This window comes from Blennius ocellaris (genome assembly GCF_963422515.1).
Source record: "Blennius ocellaris genome assembly, chromosome: 21".
NCBI classification, from domain to species: Eukaryota; Metazoa; Chordata; class Actinopteri; order Blenniiformes; family Blenniidae; genus Blennius; species Blennius ocellaris.
Genome location: NC_137670.1, coordinates 1,033,224 through 1,043,888, shown reverse-complemented (window position 1 = coordinate 1,043,888; position 10,665 = coordinate 1,033,224). Strand labels below are relative to the sequence as shown.

General features: G+C 49.4%; 1 protein-coding gene across 1 annotated transcript in view; it reads right to left on the bottom strand.

The window, feature by feature from the left end:
- The window catches only part of fasn (fatty acid synthase), a 35,359-nt gene that overhangs the window by 11,089 nt on the left and 13,605 nt on the right, over positions 1–10,665 (bottom strand). Inside the window, 37 exon segments of the mRNA XM_080516912.1 lie at positions 1–72; positions 214–329; positions 1,301–1,321; positions 1,323–1,438; positions 1,441–1,468; positions 1,566–1,718; positions 1,720–1,782; positions 1,785–1,823; positions 1,825–1,851; positions 1,853–1,885; positions 1,887–1,943; positions 1,945–1,974; positions 3,309–3,389; positions 3,391–3,559; positions 3,561–3,630; positions 4,280–4,394; positions 4,397–4,485; positions 4,598–4,751; positions 4,754–4,779; positions 4,899–5,064; positions 5,066–5,085; positions 5,384–5,402; positions 5,404–5,465; positions 5,552–5,669; positions 5,671–5,729; positions 5,732–5,740; positions 5,834–5,885; positions 5,887–6,010; positions 6,111–6,163; positions 6,165–6,224; positions 7,424–7,438; positions 7,441–7,629; positions 9,183–9,218; positions 9,220–9,267; positions 9,269–9,319; positions 10,523–10,597; positions 10,599–10,618. The exon segment at positions 1–72 is cut by the window's left edge and continues 83 nt beyond it. Coding sequence (XP_080373038.1) covers positions 1–72; positions 214–329; positions 1,301–1,321; positions 1,323–1,438; positions 1,441–1,468; positions 1,566–1,718; positions 1,720–1,782; positions 1,785–1,823; positions 1,825–1,851; positions 1,853–1,885; positions 1,887–1,943; positions 1,945–1,974; positions 3,309–3,389; positions 3,391–3,559; positions 3,561–3,630; positions 4,280–4,394; positions 4,397–4,485; positions 4,598–4,751; positions 4,754–4,779; positions 4,899–5,064; positions 5,066–5,085; positions 5,384–5,402; positions 5,404–5,465; positions 5,552–5,669; positions 5,671–5,729; positions 5,732–5,740; positions 5,834–5,885; positions 5,887–6,010; positions 6,111–6,163; positions 6,165–6,224; positions 7,424–7,438; positions 7,441–7,629; positions 9,183–9,218; positions 9,220–9,267; positions 9,269–9,319; positions 10,523–10,597; positions 10,599–10,618 — 2,635 coding nt within the window.

The window sequence follows — 10,665 nt, the reverse complement described above, 5'->3', positions numbered from 1 at the left end:
CGGAGCGCCTCGTTGGCCGGCTGGAGCTCCGGCGCCGCCGAGGCGTCGCTCAGGTTGGACACGAACGCACATCTGGTGGCGGGAGGAGGAATCGAACCGTTAGGACACGTCCAGAACAGACGCGTGCGAGAACGTCCAGGCTAAAATGTTTCTTATTCTCATTTCAGGACGCCACGCGACGCCACGCGACGCCACGCGGGGACTCGGCCTTACCGGATGCGCTCGCCGCCCGGCTCCCGTCGGAGGCAGTTGACCATCCCCACCACGCCGCTGTGTGGGCGGGACGCCGTGAGCCACAGCGGCCGGTCGGAGGCCTCGGCCACCAGCGCCTGACCGACACAGTCACAGTCGTCACACGTGGATTTTCAATCTATTACTTCTAACATCACGAACGACGCAACGTTTTCAAAATGTGTGACTGATGAAGTGAAAGAAAAAGTCAAATGTATCCATTGCATGGGTTTGTTTGTTTTGTTGTTTTGTTGTTTAAATCGGGAACTCTGAGGTTCCTTTAAGGCCCCGTTTCCATGACAACGGTCCCAGTGGAAATGCAACGCTGTCGCCATCTCGTTTCAGGAAAGTTTTGCGTTTCCGTGCAACATTTTGAAAACGATGTCCGTTTCCGCAGAAACACTGAAAACGATAGTAGTTTCCATGTCGGGCCACTAGATGGCACCGTCGGTTGTTTTTGTAATAAAACCACACACACACACACACACACACACTGGGAGAACAGGTGACTGTCAAAATAAAAGCACCAAGTTGGATTGGACTGTTACTACGGTGACTGTCAAAATAAAAGTACCAAGTTGGATTGTTATTATGGTGACTGTCAAAATTATTATTATGGTGACTGTCAAAATAAAACTACCAAGTTGGACTGTTATTATGGTGACTGTCAAAATAAAAGTACCAAGTTGGATTGTTATTACGGTGACTGTCAAAATAAAAGTACCAAATTGAATTGTTATTACGGTGACTGTCAAAATAAAAGTACCAAGTTGGATTGTTATTATGGTGACTGTCAAAATAAAACTACCAAATTGATTTGTTATTAAGGTGACTGTCAAAATAAAAGTACAAAGTTGAATTGTTATTACGGTGACTATCAAAATAAAAGTACCAAGTTGGATTGTTGTTACGGTGACTGTCAAAATAAAACTACCAAATTGAATTATTATGGTGACTGTCAAAATAAAAGTGTATGTAGTACTTTTCTATTATCTGGAAAACAGACAAGCAAACACAACACAAACAGTCCCGTTGTCCCCCTCGGGGGACTGGTGTCCCCGGGACGCACCTTGAGCGTCTCCACCCAGGGTGAAGTCTCCGTCGTCCAGCGGCAGGAAGACGGGCTGCTGCTTGCTGGACGACCGGCAGCGGCAGAGAAAGAGGGCGGAGCCATAAAAAGACTTCCTGACCGCCACCAGGCTGAGGACGCCTCCCGGAACGCCTCCTCCCACTCGGCCTGGGGGACGGGGGACGGGGGACGGGGGGGGGGGTGAGAAATACTCCACAACACCACTGGGGGGCAGCGTTCAGCGTTGAAAGTGAGAGCGTTCACACTGTGTGAGGAAGGCCTGCTGGTTGCCGTGGCGACCGGAGCTGCAGAGGAAGGCCACGGTCTCCCCCAGCGTCTCCCCCCTCAGCAGGGCGTGCAGGAGGACGAAGCCGTCCCTCTTGGCCCCGGAGGCCAGGTTGGCCAGCAGGGGGCCGGGGCTCGGCGTTCAGGGGGCCCCAGGCGTGGTTACACACCACCAGGTCGGCCCCCGAGGCCAGGCCCGGCCGGCGCCGGGGCCAGCAGGGGGGTCCCACTGCGCGCCAGGCCACCGCCTGGGCCTCCAGGCCGGCCCCGGTGGGGGGCCAGCAGGTCCAGGTGGGCGGCGGGCGGCGGTGTAGTCCACCTGGAGGGTCGGCTGCAGGCTGAGGAGGGGCAGCACCCGGGGAGAACAGCTGGCCGTCGCTGGAGAGGGCCTGGGGGGGGACAATGGGACTTTATTAACCCCCCCTCGGGAGGTATGGAGGACGAGATCGAGACTCGGGATCCCTTTACGACAGGATTTCAAAAGGAAACGCTTCGTTTTGGGTGTTTTTTGTTTCAGAAAAGTTTCAAGTTTCACAGAAATGACTGTCAAAAATAAAACTACCAAATTGATTTGTTATTATGGTGACTGTCAAAATAAAACCACCAAGTTGGGATTGTTATTACGGCGACTGTCAAAATAAAACCACCAAGTTGGATTGTTATTACGGTGACTGTCAAAATAAAACCACCAAGTTGGATTGTTATTATGGTGACTGTCAAAATAAAACTGCCAAATTGATTTGTTATTATGGTGACTGTCAAAATAAAACCACCAAGTTGGATTGTTATTATGGTGACTGTCAAAATAAAAACTGCCAAATTGATTTGTTATTATGGTGACTGTCAAAATAAAACCACCAAGTTGGATTGTTATTATGGTGACTGTCAAAATAAAACTACCAAATTGATTTGTTATTATGGTGACTGTCAAAATAAAACCACCAAGTTGGATTGTTATTACGGTGACTGTCAAAATAAAACCACCAAGTTGGATTGTTATTACGGTGATGTCAAAATAAAACCACCAAGTTGGATTGTTACTACGGTGACTGTCAAAATAAACCAACAAGTTGGATTGTTATTACGGTGACTGTCAAAATAAAACCACCAAGTTGAATTGTTATTACGGCGACTGTCAAAATAAAACCACCAAGTTGGATTGTTATTAGTGGTGACTGTCAAAATAAAACCACCAAGTTGGATTGTTATTACGGTGATGTCAAAATAAAACCACCAAGTTGGATTGTTACTACGGTGACTGTCAAAATAAAACCACCAAGTTGGATTGTTATTACGGTGACTGTCAAAATAAAACCACCAAGTTGAATTGTTATTACGGCGACTGTCAAAATAAAACCACCAAGTTGGATTGTTATTATGGTGACTGTCAAATAAAACGACCCAATAGAATCACGTCTAGGAACAAGGATTACAAGAGAGCCATGAGAAGTAAAGGGAGGACAAAAGGGTAGACAGAAGGAAGGGATAGACAAAATAGGGAAGTTCAGAGAAGGCAAAATAAAGACACAGGAACAGTGGCATAGATACTTATGACAAGAACAAGTGAGGGTTTAACGGTGACTGTCAAAATAAAACCACCAAGTTGGATTGTTATTATGGTGACTGTCAAAATAAAACCACCAAATTGGATTGTTATTACGGTGACTGTCAAAATAAAAGCACCAAGTTGAACGGTCCCAGGTTGGCAGTGCCTGGAACTCACCTCCAGGACCCTGACCCGGCCGGGGCTGCAGTTCTCCAGGACCAGGTCCAGGCAGTGCCTGAGGGGCGGCCGGTGCAGCAGGGGCGTGCAGCAGCCCGTCCTGCAGCAGGCAGCAGCGCTCCTTCTTCACCAGCTGCTCCACTTCAGACCGGAAGCTTCCGTTCAGGTCCAGTTGGCAGAGTAAGGTCAGCAGCCGCGCCAGGCCGCTGTCCGGACACTCCAGACCCGCCGCCGCGCCCGCCGCCACACTTCCCCGGGAGTCCAGGGACGGACAGGTTGATGCCGTGGAGGACCAGCTTCTGCTGCAGAGCGCCGATCAGACCTGAGGAGCGCAGACTTTCTTCAACGGACGTCAAGAATCGAGCTCGACGCTCCACGTTTATACTAATTATTGTATATTAATTAATTATCCCCAATTAAAATCATGTTGAAAACTGAGAGACGCAACCAGAAGTGAGTGAGGAGCTAAAAATGTATGGATCTGGAAGTAAACAGAAAAATTTAATCTTAAAGACTAAAGACTGAAGACTAAAGAATAAAGACTGAAGACTGAAGAAAGACAAAAAATCTTGAATCTTAAAGACTAAAAAAATAAATACTAAAATAAATATTGAATCTTAAAGACTAAAGACTGAAGACTAAAAAAACTAAAGACTAAAAAAAATCTTAAATCTTAAAGACTCAAGACTAAAAAAATTAAAGACTAAAAAAATCTTGAATCTTAAAGACTAAAGACTGAAGACTAAAAAAAATCTTGAATCTTACTGACTAAAGAAAACTCTTGAATCGTAAAGACTCAAGACTAAAGACTGAAGACTAAAGTCTAAAAGAAATCTTGAATCTTAAAGACTAAAGACTGAAGACTAAAGACTAAAGACTAAAGACTAAAGACTGAAGACTGAAGACTGAAGACTGAAGACTGAATGTTAAAGACTGAAGACTACAGACTACAGACTGCAGTTCGTCGGTACCTTTGCAGAGGTTCAGCTGCTCTACAAGTTCCTCATCGGTTGAAAGACATTCCGTCTCCAGGTAGGGGACAAAGACGAGCTCCTCCAGGACGGGGGGGCTCTGCTGCTGCTGGCCGGCCGGGGGGCCACGGTGGCATGAAGGCCCCTGATCTGGACTCCTCCGGCCTGGATGCTGTCCAGGTGCCGGCTCACGTGGACCCTCAGGGCTGCAGGAGACAGAAGAGACGAGGTCCAAACTCATTTCTGACGGCTTCCCTTGGACTCAAAGTGTCGTTGCAGCGAACAAACCGAAAGAGGGTACCCACGCCGACTACGAACCTCGTTTCCCCTCAGCGTGCTCCGTGACGCTGTCCAGGTGCAGGCCTGGATCGATGCACACGGACCGGATCCTGGTCGGCAGTCGCAGGCTGCGTCCCGGCAGCCCGACCACCATCATCTGCAGCATGGCGTCCAGGAAGGTCACCCCAGTTCCCCCGTCCACTCCAGCTTCCCACGGTCTCCTGACGGGGACGGGGCGTTTCAGACAGGTGACCAGAGGTACGAGAGACCAAACCTTCACTCGTGGGTCGGGTGGCGTCTGGTCTGGTCTTCAGCGAAATCGACTAAAAATGTACCTCACCTGCTTTGTTGGTCTCCAGAATCCCCCGGAAGGCGTTGCCGTAGTCGTAACCGCGCAGCCGCAGCTCCTTGTAGACATCCTGGGCTCTGAGGTGCAGCTCGCCGTCGTCGTCGTTTTCGACGTTTTGCTCACGTATCTGATGGTGAAAGGACTCGAGGGCGGCGTCCCTCCAGAAGGATGACCTTCCCTGAGAGACACGTTAAAGGTTGTTCAGCTCAAAATGACTTTCCCGTGTGTAGAATCTAGAGGGAAACTCGATTTAACGTGATGCTTTCAGGACTGGTTCAAACTTGATGCATCGAATTACAGACTTTGATGTAAAGTGGTTGTTCCTCTGAACAAACTGATGCTTTGATCCCGAATCTTACTGAGAATTACTGCAGTTCCTGGTCCGTTGGTCCTTTCTGGGATCAATCCCTTCCAGGTTCAAGACTTTGCCTTGTTCGTATCAGAAACAACACTAATGTCTTTCCAGGAGGACTTACCACTGACTGACAGGTTTCCCATTTTCTGAGATTTCAAACTTGTTGGTGGCGGGCATGAGATTGACCTCCAGCTGGACAGAACCTGAGAAGGACAGAAAGACAAGGAAAAGCCATGAGAACCTCTACTGATAGTCCTCCTGGTCCTCCTCCTGGTCCTCCTCCTCTCACCAGTCGCTGGCAGTATGGTGGCCCGGTGGATGGTTACGTCCTCGAAGGCGACAGGAGTGGTCTCCATGACGGCCCCCAGGCTCCTCATCAAGGTGCGCCAGGCCAGCAGCAGGTAGCCCCGTGGCCGGGTAGAGGGCGCGGCCGTCGATGCAGTGCTGGAGGACGTAGTGGTCTGCAGAGGTCCCACATCTAGGAGGACGTCGGCACCAAACCCCAGTATTTCAATGAGAAACAACAAGACTTTATGATCCCGAGGAGGTTTTTTTTTGGTGTTTCCCTTACCGATGTTATAGGTGGCGGCCGATTTGGAGCCCCCGGAACCAAAGAAGAAGTCCGTCCACCTTGGGGACGTCCCAGGTCTGAGCGTGATCCCACAGAACCAGGGGGGACAGCAGAGGGGTTCCGACCGGGACGGGGTACTTGACCTCCGGACACAGGCTGCTGCTGTCCAGGTCGATGCTTGCGGAAAAGGTACGAGTGATAAACGTCTCCCAGAAAGACGAGAAGCCACAGGAAGGGAGGAATCAGACGAGGCGGGCGAAGACGGCTACTGACCCACTCGTGTAAAATTCGGCCAACGTTTGAGAGGAAGAACTCCAGATTGTTGGCGGTGGTCCCTCTTCATCAACGGGATGATGGTGCAGGTGTGCTTCAGGCTGCGCTTGAGAATGGCCTGTCAGGAAACAAGCGCGACCGACGTTACGTGACTGGAGCACCGAGCGCCTCGGTTCCGTCGCGGCAAATCTCCAAAAGGTCCACAAACTCTTCGTCTCCAATGATCCTGCAGGGTTTTAAACCTCCCCCTCCTCTCATTAAAATTCCAAGATGAATATTCCGACACCCTTTTCAGACGTGGAGTTATGTGTATAAAAGTAAGACATTGGTGGGTCTATTCTTCAATATAGGTTATTTATTTGGTGTAAATATATTATCATAAGATATAAATGTAATATTTGAATAGATTCACAGACAGTTCCTGTACCCCGTATGTAATTATCGCACAAATAAAGCCCGGGGTCAGTTTTTTTCCTCGTTAATTCCAGAGCGATAGCGAAGAATCCCTCGTCGTCTCTTTGGACGTTAAAATCTGCCGTCGCTTTCTTTTCCCACGAGGCCGGAGACCGAGCAGGAGCCACCGGACCATCAGGAGACAGATGGACAAAAAGTCTCACGGCTGGTCCAGAACCAGCCGCTTCAGAAGGGGAAGATGCTCCGAGAGGCTCTAAGAACAGAGTTTTTGAACCACTGGTGTTTCCTCCAGATCGTCAGCTGAGCCGTGGGAAATTATCACGTTTCACATTGTTTTCTAAAACAATAATTTGCTCTCACAGCGACAGTGTGTTGCAGAGTAATCGTGTATAAATACTCTTCACCACTAGAGGCAGCACAGAACTTTGCCGGTGAAATGTAAAGTGACAGACGTCAGTGTGGTTCATCTCCACCTCCTGCTACCATCTTGTATCAAAGTACTGTGTCAGTGACAGTGATGGAGAAGTTTTTGAAACCAGGATCTCAGCTCTTCATCCATCAGGTCCAGGTTCACACTGAGGGAGGCACTATTAAAAAAAGTCCTTGCTTTCTGGATTTACTGGATTCCTGTTGATCAAACTTTGATGAGAAAGACTTTGATGTCTTTGATGAGAAAGACTTTGATGTCTTTGATGAGAAAGACTTTATATTGTTAATAGAGGCTACAGAGTTTAAACTTTTAACATTTCCAGGTGGAGGTGTGACTCCAGAGTTTTCCAGAGAAAAAAAGTGTGCCTCGGGTCAAAAAAAGGTTGAAAACCACTGGTATGGAAGGCTCCAGGACACCACAACCCTACATACCACCTGATCCGGTAGGGACCGTCGGGAACAGGGCGGGCCTACCTGCAGTAGGGCGTGTCGGGCGCGATCTCCAGCACCACGGCGTCGTGCGGCACCAGCTGCAGGGCCTCCTGGAACAGCACCGGGCTCACCAGGTTGTTGACGTGGTAGTCGGCCGAGCTGAGCAGGGCGAGCGGGGAGTCCCAGTCCGCCTGGGGGATGGAGGTGCTGAGCCAGCGGGGCGAGCGACGCCGCGGCTCCTGGATCACCTGAGAGAGAGAGAGAGAGAGAGAGAGAGAGAGAGAGAGAGGAAAACGTGTCAAAAGGCTCCATGCGACAGTATCGCCATGCGTCGCATGGCAGGCGTTTTTTTTTTTTAATTAAAAAAAAAGACATTTTTAAATACATTCCAGTCGTTCTTAATGTGCTTTTATATAAAACATAGAAAAACCAACATCCACATGAGCAGCAGGTTTGTTTGCGACTGTGGAAAGAAAAACTCCTCTAACAGGGAGAAACTTTGTAGAAACTAGAGGTGGAGGATGGAGGAGAGGAGAGAAGAGGAGAGAGGAAGGAGAGGAGAGGAGAGGAGAGGATAGGAGAGGAGAGGAGAGGAGAGGAGAGGAGAGGAGAGGGGAGAGGAGGGGAGAGGAGGATAGAGGAGAGGAGGGGAGGATAGAGGAGAGGAGAGGAGGGGAGGATAGAGGAGAGGAGGGGAGGATAGAGGAGAGAGGAGAGGAGAGGAGAGGATAGGAGAGAGGAGAGGAGAGGAGAGGAGGGGAGGAGATAGAGGAGAGGAGGGGAGAGGAGGATAGAGGAGAGGAGAGGAGGATGGATAGAGGAGAGAGAGGAGGGAGAGGAGAGGAGAGGAGAGGAGGGGAGGATAGAGGAGAGGAGGGGAGGATAGAGGAGAGGAGGATAGAGGAGAGGAGAGGAGGGGAGGATAGAGGAGAGGAGGATAGAGGAGAGGAGGATAGAGGAGAGGAGGATAGAGGAGAGGGAGAGGAGAGGAGAGGAGAGGAGAGGAGGATAGAGGAGAGGAGGGGAGGATAGAGGAGAGGAGAGGAGGATAGAGGAGAGGAGGGGAGGATAGAGGAGAGGAGAGGGAGGATAGAGGAGGAGGGGAGGAGAGGAGGGAGGATAGAGGAGAGGAGGATAGAGGAGAGGAGAGGAGGATGGATAGAGGAGAGGAGAGGAGGATGGATAGAGGAGAGGGAGAGGAGAGGAGGGGAGGATTGAGTAGAGGAGGGGAGGATAGGATAGAGGAGAGGAGGGGAGGATAGAGGAGAGGAGGATAGAGGAGAGGAGGGGAGGATAGAGGAGAGGAGGATAGAGGAAGGGAGAGGAGGGGAGGATAGAGGAGAGGAGAGGAGGATAGAGGAGAGGAGAGGAGAGGAGGATAGAGGAGAGGAGAGGAGGGGAGGATAGAGGAGAGGAGGGGGAGGATAGAGGAGAGGAGGGGAGGATAGAGGAGAGGAGAGGGTTAGCAACAACAGAGCAAAAACCAAAATAGTCACAACAATGATAACAAAAGCAAAAACAAAAGGACACAAAACAAAGAACAAAAAAAGAGAACAAACAAACGAAAAACAAATCTAAAACAAAACCAAAAAAACAACAACAACAACAAAAGCAAACAACAACTTGATTTTGATCATTAACAGAACAATCTCATCAATGAGAGGTGTGTGTGTGGTGTGTGTGTGTGTGTGTGTGTGTGTGTGTGTGTGTGTGTGGTTTGTCCTCTGTATGGCAGGCGTTCTTCTGGTATGGTTTCCTTCCCGTCGTAGGGAAGCGGGAGGTCGTACTCGGCCCGGCTCACCTTCTTCAGCGCGGCGAGCAGCGTGGGGGCGATGGACAGCCATGTAGTAGGAGTGGAACGCCACGCCGGCGCTGCGCACTTCCCTTGGCGAACACGCCTTGCTCCTTCAGCTCCTTCACAAACGCACTGATGGCATCCTGAAAGAATTCATCACAAAACACATCATAGTAGCAGTTTCCTTTTAACTTTGGCTTTGTATTTTATTTTGACGGTCAAACGGTGAGGAAGGATAACGCCGCAGAAATAACAGACTGATGGGAGCAAAACGAGCCGATACGTCATTTATTGCATTTATTGGCACTTCATGTTGGACTTTTTCTTTTTTTTTTAAATAATATTTAAATATTAAAATATTTAAATTGCGCAAAGAAAAACTTGAGTTAGAAAAAAACTCGATTGCGCTGAAAAATAATTCTCTCTCTCTCTCTCTCTCTCTCTCCTCTCTCTCTCTCTCTCCTCTCTCTCTCTCTCTCTCTCCTCTCTCTCTCTCTCTCTCTCTCTCTCTCTCTCTCTCTCTCTCTCTCTCTCTCTCTCTCTCTCTCTCTCTCTCTGTGTGTGTGTCTCTCTCTCTGTGTGTGTCTCTCTCTCTCTCTATGTCTCTCTCTCTACGTCTCTATGTGTGTGTGTCTCTCTCTATGTCTCTCTCTCTATGTCTCTCTATGTCTCTCTCTCTCGCTCTCTCTCTCTATGTCTCTCTCTCGCTCTCTCTCTCTATGTCTCTCTCTCTCGCTCTCTCTCTCTATGTCTCTCTCTCGCTCTCTCTCCTCTATGTCTCTCTCTCGCTCTCTCTCTCGCTCTCTCTCTCTATGTCTCTCTCTATGTCTCTCTCTCTCTCTCTCTATGTCTCTCTCTCTCTCTCTCTCTATGTCTCTCTATGTCTCTCTCTCTCTGTCTCTCTATGTCTGTCTCTCTATGTCTCTCTCTCGCTCTCTATGTCTCTCTCTCGCTCTCTCTCTCTATGTCTTTCTGTCTCTCTCTGCTCTTTCTCTCCTTCTCTCTCTCTCTCCCTCTCCCTCTCCTCCCCCCCTCTCTCTCTCTCTCCCTCTTTCTCTCTCTCTCCTCTCTCTCTCTCTCTAATAATTGGTATGTACCAGATTGCTGCAACAAGACAATTTCCCTTCGGGGATGAATAAAGTAATTGTCTATCTATCTATCTATCTATCCATCCATCCATCCATCCATCCATCTCTCTCTCTCTATCTTTTAGTGTTGAAATGACAAATAAAACACTTGAGCCTTGACTTCCCTTCTCGGGGACTTTCCCTCCACACATCCTCAACCGCTGCTGCACGATTCCCCACAGATAAAGTTGTATTTGGCCGAGAGCCAGAGTGTCTGACCTTGGGTCCGGAGACGGTGACGGTGTCCTCGGCGTTGTGGCAGGCCGGCACCACGCCGTCGGGACACTGGGCGATTGCACTCCTTCCAGGTCAGACCTGCACAGAGACTCTCCGAATGAAGACGGCGGAAAACCCACGGGGAC